We start from the raw sequence: 14,441 nt of genomic DNA on the forward strand, positions 1-14,441 counted from the left end.
CCGCACGTCCGCCTAGCCCCGCTTCCGCTCGCACCCCCACCTCACAGAGCTCTCCCTACCCATATAGGCTTAGCCTATGTAAGTCCCTGAACTCAGTTAAATTGATACTAAAAGAAGACAGTACCTACATATGTAGGTACAGTAGGTACAATCCACTTCCTAGATTGGTACCTTTCTCAAGACATTAGCACACATGAATTCCAGGTTATAGCATCATGTAGCCATTCAAGAAGGCTACTGGACTATATAATACTAGGTTTTGATATACATTTGTTCGTAACCAACGATATCCCACTCCCCTGTGTCGGTATTGAGCGTGAGATTGGTGGGCGTTGTCTTGCCTCCTCTCAGTGCCCCTGACTCGACGGACCCTCCTGCAACAGGGCGGGCTAGTTTATTCTCCCCATTTATCACCGTGAAGTTAGCGAGAGGCAAGTCCCAAGAGTTTCGCGTCGCTACGCTCGGCGAACCATAGAATTGCGCCTGCACACTGTCCTGTTTCACGGATAACAGAATGTAGCCGCGATAGTAGCCGTCCTGCCACTGTAGCTCCGAGTTGTTGCCTACGCGATACTCTGCTTGTGTACGTGCCGGGAGAATTGGTGAATTTTGGCCAGTCGAGCTCACAGCTGTGCCGGCGAACTCGACGCCAATGGAACCGTCACCTGTTTCCGGGTCATATTCCTTTTCATCGAGCCAGACCAGATCCGAGACCTAAGCGAGTTAGTTAATTACATTCTAATTGTAAAGGAAGCCAGTACTACGCGTGAGGTGACGAACCCAGTTTTGATGACTGTCGCCAGCCAAAAACACATTGTTACCGATGTTATTGTCATATAAATGCTTCAGTGTACGATTGCGGTTGGCAGAATATCCCTTCTCGCTGAATTAGTATCGATTTGACAAAGTCTCCTTGGGCTGTCTATACTTACACTCCAATTATCACCGCTTAATCCGTATGACTCATAGATGCGCGAGAAGACAATCTGGTTGCCGATGATTCTCCAAGCTGCACCACGGTCCGAGGACTTCGACAACTCTCTGTAGAACCAGTTCTCTTGGCGAGAGCCCATCAACGTTCGAGACGCATCGTCTCGGATTAAGTCAATGTAGTTGTCGTTCCAGTCTTCGCACACATAGTCAGGCCTGGTCACAAGGATATAATGTCAAGGGCAATGGCTAACCAAGAGAAGTGATACTGCGGTCGTAGTTTCGCGTATCGAGTACGATGAAGTCCTACCATGTCACCAGTCAATAATGCTCAACAAAGTCCCGACTTTCATCTCAGCATCATAGAGGTTACATACTAACAGATTGCCCATTTGGAATGATCTCCAAATGCGCAAGTTATCATCAAGGTCAACTTGCCTGTTTTATGCGATTAGTATATTCATGAATATTCTAGAAAATTCAAGCTCTATGGCTCACCTAATAGGCATCCATTCAAAATAAGCTCTCACGGCATTCATCTTGCGCTGATCCACGCTGACGCCACCGTTTTTTAAGAAAGAATCTTCGGTGTTACTTAGATAGAATGATATTAGTAACTGTCTTATCAGATGATATAAGGGTGGGTTGGCGCACTTGAGTCCACTACTTCCATCTCTGTATCCATTGTTCGACACCTCTGTCATGCATTCTTAGCAGCCATCACAATTTCATAGGACTAGAGGCACTTACCATGATCATCCCAAGTGGTGATCCATGCAAAATTTTGAGAAGCTAAATGTATAGAAGCGTGTTAGTAGATGACTCTACTTCCAACATCGTGAATTACCAAGAATTTGTTTGAGATTGTGAACTCAGGTGTCGAACATCAGAGGAGAGTTAGTAATTACATACCCAGCTGAAGGTCCGGGTCGGTACGGTACTGAGCACAGTTAGTTAACTTTCAACTTTCTAATTCCATGGACCACGGCGCACACACCTGTCCATGCCGGGTTCTGTAGTCGTAGAGCGTGAATAGCAACCGAGGTGGCTGATGGGCCCGTTCTCCTCGAGCAGCACTCTCGTAGATATAGTCTCCAAGGTGTACCTAGGTATAATTAGGCTTAGGCGAATACTACAGCGGATGAATCAAAACTTACGAAATAGTCCTGATTATCTTTTCTGGCGGCATTACCGTATGCATTGAAGTACCCATTTGCTGACCCTCATCAGTCTCGAGCAAAGCATAACGGCGCCAGACTAGTATTATCAGACTTACGATAGTTGCTACATGAGAAAACGGCAAAATTGACCTCTGATACATCTGCGTCTGCTGTTGGTGCGGTCTTGGTCCGTCCCACGGGACTCGTGACGTCGGAACCGCAGATGGTGAATTGATAATTATAGGTGGTAAACGGCTCTAGCCCTGTTGCCTCCACCTATTCACTCATCCCAATTAGTTATTTGTAAGCAATATTGGCTAAACAAGAGTTTTCTTACCTTGACTGTATAGTCAATGTCGCTAGTCGTGTAGGCCGTTCCGCTTGCGATAGCTGATCCGTTCAGTCCTCCCTCGGGAAATACAGCCCAGTCAATGCAAATAGGGGTAGGGTCAGCCCCGATATAGACTTGCGTATCGTGATTATACAATGGCACGGGGCCATCGACTGTCACATTGCTTGCGTCAGAGGCACTTGAAGGGGCAACTCGTGTCCACAGGATGATAGAATCAGAGTAGGGGTCTCCCGAGGCTACACCATGCGTAAAAGATAGATCGCTAGGAGCATAGGCCACATTGCCGCGCTTTAGGCTCCGCCGCGCGACATGCGGGATATCAATTCCAAGACTCGGATGACGCCGTGATGGGCTAACATAGTTCAAGTTTCCATCGAATGATGCTGTTACGGTTGTCGCTTGGAGAAGAACAGAGAAAGCTGCTACAAGACTGATCCCGACTTGGCTGTGCATCTTCCTACTCGTTTCTCGATATGGATGGCCAAGGCCGATAGGACGAGAAGAAAATAGGCTCTACTGGCTCAAGACAGCTTACTGAGTGAGGTAGGAAGCTTTGGGACTATGGCTATGTTTGCAGCAATGGCAGGAACTCAATTCCATTTATACACATGCACTTGCTCAACCCCCGCAACTCGGCGTGTCACATCGAACCGCGGGGCAAGCCGCAGATCTGACACCACCTCATTTCGTGATTGCGGAACAAAACAGAATTGACAAGGCAAGCTCTGCCACCTCGTCATACATGTAAATATGTATGAGGCCCTAAGAACGAAGTCCGGTTATGATACCGATTGCAGGTTGGCGCAGTGGGATACTGGGGAATCACCGATGCGCATGGCATCATAAGTCTGCCCGTGCTGTTGTAGACCAAAGAACGTGGGAAATATCCTGCTCATGATTGGCTCCGACAGATGATACTGCAGAACTCCCCGGTAAGTATAGGATGTGCTGCGCCTAGGTAGGCAACATGCCTGACATGCCCTTCTCCCGATCTGCAGCCAGTTTTTAGGCAGACAGACTTCAAAGAAGGCAATAGGTATTGGCAAAGCGAACCGAAGTGCTTGGGACACATTCTGTCGATGGAGTTGCTAACCTAAGTACCTACAAGTAGGGACCAGATGTTCGGAACCCCAGCTATGAGCTAAATAAGCTCCGGTGCCAAGGACTCTCTCAAAGATGCATGCACTCTATCACCACGATGAACATTACTTCGTCCGACATGTACAGATAAATATTCCCTTCACGTAATGACTACCTACCTACTTAATCTTTCCCTAGATTACATACGATGGATGATTGGGGCATGGGATGATTCCATGCACCATTCAAGCTGCATTGTTCTGGAAGTCGTGTAAACAACATGAACCTAGACACTTCACAGGCTCCTGGAAGCACTGATTACCTAGGTACCTAGGTAGGTATCAGCTGTGGCTCGTATCCCATGCATAGCCACAAGTGGCTGCTACTCGGGTACTTTAATTCCGCTTTCCTGGGAACTACATTACGTAGGTAGCTAACTTACTAGATAGGGCAATATATCCACCCCCACTTAGTGGCACTTTGGCAGTATGGAGGGGTTCTATTGAGTGCCCCTCCATTTCCAACTGGGACACCCCACCATGGAGGGGAAATCTTAACTTTTTTTTTCTAATCGCGACTCGACCCGTTGATACCCACGTCGTCAAGTAAGCATCTGCATGGGTGCCTCTCCTTGCAGTACTTCTCTTGACTCACTTATCGCGCTATCAGCCGGAAAGCTCCGTGTTCGGTGAACATCTTAAGGTATATGAATTTTTCTAGTTGTCCACGCCAACAAGCTCTGTGGCGATCGTCACATCCGCCCCTCAACCTCAAAGGCTTGTTGAGATTGTTCTTTATTTTGATATTGATATTTTGATTGCTTTTCTAACAAGCCCAGATAGCTGTAGTAACAAGTTGTTGATATCAATATGGCCGACACCACCACGGCGGCCGCTGCGCCTCACAACACCTTCGATGTAAGTCGGCCCATCTACGCGTCGTCTTCCACTAGTGGATAGACGAGGCATCGTGCGCGCTGTTGCTAAGGTATCGCTATGTAGACAGTTTTGGTGCTGGATTTTGGCAGCCAAACAAGCCATCTCATTCTCCGACGACTGAGATCCCTCAATGTCTACGCTGAGATGCTGCCGTGTACCACCAAGCTGGCTGAATTAGACTGGACCCCTGTTGGCATTGTCTTGAGTGGAGGTTCGTGTTATACCACTTCAGCTTGTCAACTGAGGCAATTATTGTGACTTGACGTTCCTAACTTTGTGTGGTCAGGCCCCTCCTCTGTTTACGATGAAGGCGCTCCCGGTAAGGCTTCATGTGATTGTTGTAATGCGTAGAATCAAGGCTAAAACGATTCAGGCATTGATCCCGCTATCTTTGACTTGGGTATTCCAATTCTGTAGGCAACCCCCAACGGCGTATGCCAAGACCTGGGCCGTAATTAATACACGGGGATAGGGGAATATGTTATGGATGCCAGTTGCTCGCCTGGTTGATCAACGACAAAAACGTTGCTCGCGGCGAGGCTCGGGAGTATGGTGAAACCGATCTTACCATCCACAAGGTTGGCAGCGCCAATGCCGACCGTCTCTTTGAAGGCTTTGACGACACTCTCCATGGTAGGACAAGCTCTGTCACATTGATGTGTGAATCGTACAAGGAAACTTAGGGCATTTCATTCTGACCTTCACCCAGTCTTCATGAGCCACTTCGACAAACTCATGCATTTGCCTGAGGGCTTCGTCACAATCGCGAGCACGAAGAATACTGCATACGCTGGAATTGCTCACGAGTCCAAGCCTATATTTGGTAGGTATACCGTCCTCCTTAATAATTCTTGTGATCGTATCTTGATGATTGTGCCTCTTCAGGAATTCAACTACACCCCGAAATCTCGCACACAAGTCGGGGTACAGATATACTCTCAAATTTTGCCATCAAGATCTGCGGCGCACGTGCCAACTGGGAGATGGGAAACTTCACCGAGAAGGAGATTATTAGAATTCGCAAGCTTGTGGGCGATAATGCTCAAGTTGTCAGTTGAATCACTCGCATCTATTAAGTCATGGCATCATTGTCGATCTAACAAATACTCAATAGATTGGAGCAGTCTCTGGAGGTGTTGACAGCACAGTGGCAGCTCGATTGATGAAAGAGGCGATCGGTATTATCCCCTATCAGATACGATTCGGCCGATAACCTCCAAGTTTACCTAACCCCTTTCTAGGTGACCGCTTCCATGCAATTCTTGTGGACACAGGTTAGTATTTAACACATCTTGTTATGCGTGCTGATAACTGATACATGCTCTGTAGGATTAATGCGTCTTAATGAATGCCAACAAGTCAAGGAGACACTTCAAGAACATCTCGGTATCAACCTAACGATTGTCGACGGGTCAGAATTGTTCTTCAGTCGCCTGGCAGGCGTCTTGGAGCCGGAAAAGAAGCGCAAGATTATCGGTGAAACTTGTCAGTCTCCTCAATACCTATGCAAGTGCATTAATAAAGACATTTCTCATAGAACGCTAACCAAGTTTCTTAGTTATTGATCTATTCGAGAAAGAAGCTATCCGTATCGAGGAAGAGGCAAAGGAAACAACCCGTGCTGGAAAAGTGGAATGGTTCCTTCAGGGAACACTTTACGCCGACTTGATTGAATCTTTGAGTTTCAAAGGTCCTTCGGCTACTATCAAGTGTAAGTGTGGACTATGATCCAAGCTAGCTGACATGTCGTGTCTTTTGGAAGACATGTTGATCCGACAACTTGTTGGTCTAAATCATACTAACACTATCTACAGCGCATCACAATGTCGGCGGTCTTCCCGCTAGAATGTAAGTTTCATTCCTCACACCTCCATCTGTGCCTTGGGTAGACTGACATGATACTAGGATGAACGGAGTAAGTGTGCCAAAGCTAATGCATTTTAGAATGGCTACTGACGGAAATGATAGCAAGCACAGCTCAAGCTAATTGAACCTCTACGAGAGGTAAGTTACTTCCTAGAAGAGGGCTTGACTTTCGACATCATACTGACCCAACTCCCAGCTCTTCAAGGATGAAGTGCGAGCGTTCGGTCGCCAACTAGGCATCCACGAGGACCTTGTTATGCGCCACCCATTCCCAGGCCCGGGTATTGCTATCAGAATCCTCGGAGAGGTAAACCGTGAGAATGTCGAACTCGTCAGAAAAGCCGACCATATCTTCATTTCTATGATTAGGGAGGCTGGAATCTACGACCAGGTTTGTCTCAACTAAACTTCATTGAGCTACAATCACTGACTTGCTGAATAGATGTCACAAGCTTATGCTGCTCTTGATACCAACAGAGGTATGTGTTATCATCATTCACTATCGACTCATGTACCTTGGTTTTCAACCTCCTTCCGGGGTACTCTTGCTGATATACTGTCATTCGGTAGCTGTGGGAGTGATGGGTGATAGCCGCGTTTATGGTATGATCATCATATTGAGAGCCGTTACCAGCGTGGACTTCATGTCCGCCGAACCATTCGAGTTCCCATTCCAACTCCTTAAGAACATCTGCCGAAGAATCGTTAACGAAGTCGATGGAATCACTCGAGTCGTGTATGACTGCACTTCAAAACCTCCTGGTAAGTCACTGTTATCTCTGTAAAGTTTGATATTATGACGTCTAACCTGTGACAGGAACCATTGAACTGGAATAAAGGAATATTAGACTCGACAGGGTAGATTAGCCTAGGCTAGCTAAACCAAGCTGGCATCAACAAGCTACGAATGAATAGGGGCGTGGATTGTAATCAAGAACCACTTCAACCCCGAGCTGGGGACACTGTGGTCATGTGTCTCAATTGAAAATGAGCGGCTTTTAAATGGAGGCTTGATATATTAAACGATGTGCGATTGTTACTGTGTTTGAATGTGGCGGGCTTAAGCTGGTAACGCATGGAATGGAGCTAAAAAGGCATAGATACTAGACCAACGCCTTCACTGTTGCGTAGATTTTCATCAACAAATACTATAGATGATAAAAAGTAAGAATTGATTTACCAGACAATACATATCTCGACATTGAGCAGTCCAAGTCCGTTTTCCGATTGCTCTTATAGCAGCACTTGGCATCGTCGTTATGTTTTACATTTACCTTGCTTGTAAGTTCCCAAAGACTACTCACTCCAATAGGAGAATCGACATCGTCGCGAAAGCGTACAATCTAGTCAGGTAGATGTTTCGAAAAGGATATTCACTGAAATTCGAGTATGTATCTAAACCATCGCGATCCAAAACAGCCCGATCCTCTATCATCTATCTACCAGATCAATCCCACCGCGCAACGAAACCGAAACCCGAACAGACAGAGAACTAACTCATCAACACCACCGCTCATGCGGCTCTCGCCATTGAACCCCCAGGATCTCAAAGATCTTCTTCTCGTCCTTCCCCTCGCTGACGCCGACGCCGAATAATCCCCTGTGGTTCAGCTTCATGTTCTTCTTGCGCGCGAGGAGGCGCATGCTGCGATTGAACAAGTCGTTGCCGGTGAAATAGATCAGGGCGGCGCCGATTTCTGCCGCGGGGACAAGGAGGAAGTCGATGCGGCGCCAGATAGGGTTGTATTCTCTCTTGGGTCCAGGGAACGCCGTGCGAGGAAGCACGCAGCAGCCGTGCCACTTGTTCCCGCCGTCGTGGCGGTGTGAGGCGAGACATGCGGTCAAGAAGCCGTCTTTCGTGAGCTTGTCGACGAGCTTGTCTAGGAACGGCACGAGGTCCTGCGTGGATGTCGTCCCTGTCTTCGTTACGATTAGGTCGATGTCGCCCGAGGACTCGGCGCCACGACGATGGCTTCCGCCGATGATGAGCTCGATGCTCGGGTCGATGGTGGCCGCTACGTCTTTGACGTGGTCGCCTAGGGCCTTGACCTCGGCTCGAGGAATGCGGGTCAATAAGTCGTCGTAGTGGTCTACGCCGATCCGTTGGTTCGTCGAGAGATTGGCTTTTGTGCGAAGATCGTCGACGGTGCGATATCCTAGCTCAACCCATTTCATCGCCGTCGGTATACCCACACCGTAGACATTGCTGAATAATTTCAGCGCTTCACGGGTTGGCTCTCTGCGTATCTCTTCCAACTTTTGGAATCGGCCCGTCGTCACGATCTCTTCAATGTGTTCGGCCAGACTCGACCCAATATTCGTGAGCGCCCTAGCTTCTTTGGCTGTCTTGATTCTCTTGGACTGTTGGCGAAGCGTAGATATGCATTTTTGATACGACTGCACCTTCCATTGATCGTTCGACAGTTGATGCTCCCCTAGCATCTCCTCCAATAGCCTGATCGTCTCGGCATTGGGCCCGTTAATCTTCTTGCCTCTTGTCCCACCTCTCATGCACATAAAAGCGTTTTGTCGGAATTTTGGCTTTGCATTATCCCCACTGGACCTTAGACGTCGTTTTTTACTCTGAGAGGTGTCATCTTCTGAATCTGAGCCATCTTGGTCATTGTTATCAAGACCTTTTTCTAGATCCTCCAGGACCTCATCAATACATGCGGTTAAGTCATCGACGACTGGAGCGGCCTTTGCTTTGCCTTTCGAAGGTTTAGAGCCAGGTTTGGAAGCTCGGGTTTCTTCGGGGTGTGACGAGGGGATTAAATCACTGCCACCCTGGCTAGATTCTGGTGAATTGAAAGCTGTAAACTTGCGGTCTCTTCGCTGTTTAATCTGTAGTGACATATTAGAGTCCTGGGTTCCCGGCTGCTCAGGAGCTATCGGCTCTTTAGTGGGATTATTGGTCAACCCAGGATCTCCGGGAACTCCATATCGATATTTCTCGACTGTGGGGTTGGGATCGATGATAACCGCCCTCTTGCAGCACTCGATAGGATAGTGGGCGTTGACGAGAACGATAGACGGCGATGTGAGGTTGTCATCGAGTGTAGATTTTATGTCATCGTACGACAGACGCTCGTCGACAATAACATGCGTCGCTTTGGCCGAGTTTTGCGTCCAAGTAGCACCGTACTCTTGAGCCTTCTTGATCCTCATCTTCCGAGCAGGATCAATGTCGTCGTTAGGTATATAAAAGAAGAAGAGTCCTTTAAATATCTGCTTTGATTCCGGGGCCATCTTAAGTGGCTGGCTTCTCTTACGTTTAGCCATGGAAACAGATGGAGATGGCTCTAAGTTAGATTGTGATCTTAATACTCGTGTGGTTTGATGAATACCGCTTCGTGTACGCCTCGTATTTGGCTGCCGCTCTGTTTCCGGGATGATTGAGTCGTTGATGGATGTTTCACGAACTGGAGAAGACGCAGTCGTGGCTGGCACTATTCTTGACAGGTTTGGCCGGTTGTTCACAGGTGTGACAGCTATTATCTCAAGCTCCTTATCCACGGGCTTTGGAGCAGGATCTGAAGCCGTCCGCCGGTGGTGTGAGGGTGGTAACCTAGTAGTAGGAAAGCGTAGCGGTTTGACTAAGTGACTGGTAGATTCGGCAGGCTTGGTGGATTTGGCGACAGCAGCGGCAGCGGCGGCGGCGGCATGGAAAGCTTTGCTTTCTTGCCTCAATGTTTGCTCTTCTGTGCTTAAGGCGTCTGACTCTTCGTCAAAGTTCCTGCACGCGTCAAGCTGCTCAAAGAAGGCCACCTTCTCTGTCAGAGGGGGGTCCATTTTTGACACCATGGTTTGCCAGGGTTTATATGTCGCACGTCTTTGTGGCTGTAGGTAAATGACGGCTGAGGAAAGTTCTGTCTAGGACAACAGACGAGCTATCAACTCTGCGAGCCGGGATGAGGCTTCTATGGAGGGATGAAACCGTCTCCCTCTGAGCGGAAACCTCGACTGAGCACCACATCTAGATGCTTAGATTAGCCAACGATTCAGCAGTCCTACTCACATTCGTGTTGCAGATAGGTAGATAATAAATAGTTTAGTATCTAACCTTGAAATCAAGTCGGCATTCATGCATGAAGTGAATGGAAATGAGCTCTGTCATGTTTCGGTGCCTACAGCTGAACATGTAGTTGTCTCTGCCTAGCAAACTGAGACAGACAGTGGAGAGGGGAATGAAGGGAGCACTAACAGCCAGCACAGTAGGTGCCTAGCTTGTGCTCCACTTAGCAGTGCAACCACCTGTAATCTAAGTACCTAGGTAGGTAGCAAATCAGGCAAGTGGTGTAAGATTCCAAACATTGATCGCAACAATTGTCCTTTGGTCATTATCTGCTTCGGAGAGACGATGAAATAATTATACTAATAGAATAACCGTGATGAGCAGAGATCTCTCAGGCCATTTCTATCACTCCCTACAGAAACACTAATCCAATCTAGGCAACTTCGCCCTCATATTCCACTATCTTTCGCAGGTAGGTAGTAGTCTAGTAGATGAATTGTATTAGAAATTCTATCTAGCCAAAGTTATAATCTAAATAAGTTGGTAGGTAAACAGATAGGTATCAAGTTGAAATCCAAGACCGAAGAAAACAGAAATCGTCGGCAAAACGAGTCATCCGCGCCTTAGATCAAATGCACAGTCCGCTTCAGACCCCTCACGACATCCATCAAGTCGTCCCCGTTCAGAGAACCCAACCACAGCTCCGCCCTCACACATGCCCACAGGGATACCAACACTACATCTTCATCCAGGATGGCATCTTCCTTGACCTCATCATTGCCATCGTACCTGACAAGCGACTCAGGTATGAATATACACTCGGCGCTCGTCCTGCCGTGTTTCGCGCTCCATTTGCACGTTTCCCGATCAACCACCAACCGAGAGCCGTCGTAAATCAAGATATCCGGGTCGTATTCGTAGAGCAAAGAGGACACAAGTGAATGCGCGTCTTCGTCTGTGAAAAGTCCCAGCGCTATTGCCCTGTACTGGAGCTTTTTCTCGCGCATGATGGCGGTAAGGAATCGGTCCAGGTCGACCAGTCTCGCCGTGTCCGGCTGCGAGGCGCGCGGGTTCTTTTCGAGCCAGGAATGCTCCTCGAAGCGCTTCTTGATCGCGGGGTCTTGAACCCATGGTAGTTGTCTGAACGCTTCGAGCGCTGTCTCCGTCTGGGTGGACATGCGCTCCATGTACATGCGCCAGAGAGACGTTTGAGAAGGGCAGCCGATTAGGTAGCCCCGCGGATCCCAGGGGATGTCGAGCATGGCTAGCACCATTGTTTGTACATCCACTCGAGAGATATAATATTCCGAATTATCGGTGGGAGATGGCAAGGAGATCCATTCTTGACCATCTCCAATTTCGGTGTTCGAGGCATCATCATCGCGCGGGGTAGTAGAGTCGGGGGCCTCAGCGCAAAAGGGATCGAATCGACTATATGTCCCAGTATTTGTTGGGGATTCACTTGACACAGTCATAGAGTCGATGGAAGTGAACTGTATCTGCAGGGCTTCCATAGCTAGATTCAGTGACTTTGGACAGTCCGTCGCTCGACATAGTGTTATCTTGCGTGTGACGGGGGGTGGACTTCTAAACCTTGGCGGAGACCTATGCCAAACTCGAGGCCTACTAAGAATTGGAGATCTGCTCCGATACCTAGCCCGTGGTACAGCTCTAGACTTCAAAATTCCACGGAATGGTCGAGATCTACTCCGTGACCTAGAGCTCCGCCGCGATCTCTCTCGATAGGGTGACATGGATCTGGATCTGGATCTGGATCTAGATCTGAATGAGCGGTAGCTTTCATCATTCTCCTCTACCTGTTCGAACGATCCTGATATCTCCTGATGATCTTGACTTTCAGTACCACCTGTATAGAGCACAAGTTCCCGCCCAGTGACGTCCGAACTCTGAGTTTCGTCGGGCTTAGGGGTGTGTATTCCATCTGCTTCGATACTTCCGGGCGGGTAATCCCGGATCTGTTCATCAACGAAGCCATTGTTCTCGGTGGAGTGAGAGTCAACCTGTATCCCCTTTTCGGGCTTGTCCTCAACAACAATGTAATCATCGGGTATGGGTACCCACTCCGATTCTGTAATGCCAATGATATCTATATCTGGCTTGTTTAGAGGAACATTGTCGTTGGTGGTTTCGGGAGGAATGATATCTCGTTCTCTAGCATCATAACTATTCTGCTCATTGATACCAACGTCGAAATCGCTGTAACGATCAGTGGACTCGTCGTTTGAGTACTGGTCCTCGTCATACCACCGCCGTGCTACGTAAGGCGCGCGGGTCCTCTCTGTATCCAGACCAGATACAGCCAATGCAGCCAGACCTAGCCTAGGTCGACGACGTCTAAAACTATGCCTTTCCTCATAGGAATACCCGGCAGGGTCTTCCAAGCAAATCACACGGGCGATCCGCTTGCCATCAGTGTCAGAGAACACGGGGATGAAGCCATTGGCTAACCAGAACAGCGTTGATATGGATACCGGCTCCGTTATGGGTAGGGTCAGCAGACCCATCTCGTAAAAATTATGCGGCGTGAACATCAATGTGTCGGACGGGGTATCATCCGACTTAACTCTGCAGAACTCTCCTGTGATACCACAGAGCGTGGATACGCCAGGTGTTGCCATGACGGGCGGTACAGAGACATCAGTGACGCGCGATATGCTCGAGGCGCTGCTGTCTGCTGACGCACTGCGTTTCCTAGACTTGAATCTAGTGAATAGGTTTTGTTGATTTACCTTGGCGGCAAAGTCAAAGCCTACAGTGTCGGATTTGGAGAGTGCGGTTTCGATATCGTTTATATCGTTTTGTTCCACGTATGCACGCTCTTCGTTGAGATCCCGTCGGAGAGAAGCAGACATCTGAGCCTTGCCCTTATCTTCCCGGCGGGCATACCTCCCCAACAAGCCGATGACAAGGATCCAGTATCTACTAACTGGGAGGAAAGTGTAGCTTTTCTTGAAAACGAGACTTCCACCGCCTGGAAGCACTACCGGATTTCCAGTGGCTTGAGGCGGGGATGTCGCTCGTCCGAGAGTGAAGGGCCACCAACCGTGATGAGGAGACGTCCCGACTTTGGCATCGTCTACCTGGGAAGCACTATATGCTTCGAGCAGTCGGCAGAAAACAGCCCAACCAGTTCGGCACGTTGTTGGGTCGGGGTATTTCGCTGTCCAGCACTCATTGGTGGCCGGGATCTTCAGCGGGATGTCATGCGACCAAGAGTCGAAATTTGGTGCAAGGCTCGGCACTTTGGTCTTCCTGAAAAATCGGATCGACTTGCTGAAGCCGACTCCCTTGGTGACAAAATCCTGATTGCTATCTTGAACCGCGTTCAGCGCCCGGTTCCGCTCATTGTACGCCTGACGCAGTAGCAGCCATGGTCCGATTATGGCAGTGAGGGTAATGAAGGTCAATAGCACAGCAACCCATGTCCCTACAGTCCCAGCAATCTGAAGTCGGTCCAGCATCAGTCCGAGTACTCTAGACAGCAAGACGCCGAAGGACAGATGGACAAGGCTGTAGACAAGCTTTGATAGGTACCTAGGTAGGGAACCAGACAGAAACACGAGGTTTGTAGAGAAGCTACGATAGGTAAGTGAACAGAAATCGCGTAAGGGGCGAGAATATCAGAAAACTTACCTGATCTCAGGGGAATGGTGCTTGCCAATTGTATTTATCTGTACACTACTCCATCTACCAATATTCGTTTCTTCCAGGCTGTGCAAGCCATATCCAGTATACCTCCATACATACACTCTCCCCGCAGCCACCAAAGTACCCAACTGTTCTCAGCCTCAACATTCGGGCTCAGCGACACGGCCGCATCTTCGATTTTACGTCATTGGGTGCCATTTCTCTGCGAACTGCACGCTTGTTTCTCTCTATTGGCCTCAGATGTTTAAGCGAGGATATGAAGGCGGGCGATGCTACGAGCAGCCTAGCCAATGGTGAATTCGAGCCGTCTAGGTAGTAGTGGTAGCTGCATGCAAGACATTATAGCTTCTATGTTATCTTCTGCATAGCTGAGTCACCTGCTCGGTGGCAGTGTTGGGCGTACTGCTTGGAGTGGGGTACCAGAGTTCGGT

The 14,441-nt window shown here is 48.7% G+C and overlaps 4 protein-coding genes across 4 annotated transcripts; 1 reads left to right on the forward strand and 3 right to left on the reverse strand.

Moving 5' to 3' along the window:
* Positions 1-12: 12 nt before the first annotated feature.
* Positions 13-3,114, reverse strand: F5B22DRAFT_530449 (alkaline phosphatase-like protein). The gene is made up of 12 exons (XM_047972728.1): positions 2,428-3,114; positions 2,207-2,366; positions 2,088-2,146; positions 1,928-2,035; positions 1,843-1,870; positions 1,681-1,722; positions 1,429-1,627; positions 1,308-1,368; positions 1,185-1,236; positions 933-1,126; positions 781-876; positions 13-714 (listed from the first exon to the last, which is right to left on the reverse strand). The coding sequence occupies exons 1-12, from the start codon at positions 2,893-2,895 to the stop codon at positions 253-255; spliced, it is 1,929 nt and encodes a 642-aa protein (XP_047825492.1). The 5' UTR covers positions 2,896-3,114; the 3' UTR covers positions 13-252.
* An 882-nt stretch (positions 3,115-3,996) lies between these two features.
* F5B22DRAFT_628388 (GMP synthase) lies at positions 3,997-7,538 on the forward strand. The gene is made up of 20 exons (XM_047976416.1): positions 3,997-4,127; positions 4,192-4,224; positions 4,361-4,439; positions 4,524-4,671; positions 4,747-4,779; positions 4,834-4,873; positions 4,933-5,093; positions 5,170-5,283; positions 5,346-5,509; positions 5,575-5,638; positions 5,702-5,734; positions 5,790-5,945; positions 6,019-6,171; positions 6,275-6,308; positions 6,366-6,375; positions 6,429-6,464; positions 6,523-6,717; positions 6,769-6,805; positions 6,897-7,088; positions 7,144-7,538. The coding sequence occupies exons 3-20, from the start codon at positions 4,392-4,394 to the stop codon at positions 7,161-7,163; spliced, it is 1,638 nt and encodes a 545-aa protein (XP_047825493.1). The 5' UTR covers positions 3,997-4,127; positions 4,192-4,224; positions 4,361-4,391; the 3' UTR covers positions 7,164-7,538.
* Positions 7,539-7,586: 48 nt separating this feature from the next.
* F5B22DRAFT_628393 (uncharacterized protein) lies at positions 7,587-10,523 on the reverse strand. Its single transcript, XM_047976417.1, has 2 exons — positions 10,390-10,523; positions 7,587-10,302 (listed from the first exon to the last, which is right to left on the reverse strand). Exon 2 carries the CDS (start codon positions 10,128-10,130, stop codon positions 7,827-7,829), a length of 2,304 nt encoding a protein of 767 aa, XP_047825494.1. The 5' UTR covers positions 10,131-10,302; positions 10,390-10,523; the 3' UTR covers positions 7,587-7,826.
* Positions 10,524-10,590: 67 nt separating this feature from the next.
* Positions 10,591-13,991, reverse strand: F5B22DRAFT_530824 (uncharacterized protein). The gene has a single exon (XM_047972732.1). The coding sequence runs from the start codon at positions 13,821-13,823 to the stop codon at positions 10,965-10,967; it is 2,859 nt and encodes a 952-aa protein (XP_047825495.1). The 5' UTR covers positions 13,824-13,991; the 3' UTR covers positions 10,591-10,964.
* Positions 13,992-14,441: the final 450 nt, after the last annotated feature.

Source organism: Xylaria bambusicola (assembly GCF_022495145.1).
Source record: "Xylaria bambusicola strain CBS 139988 unplaced genomic scaffold F5B22scaffold_76, whole genome shotgun sequence".
Lineage (NCBI taxonomy): Eukaryota > Fungi > Ascomycota > Sordariomycetes > Xylariales > Xylariaceae > Xylaria > Xylaria bambusicola.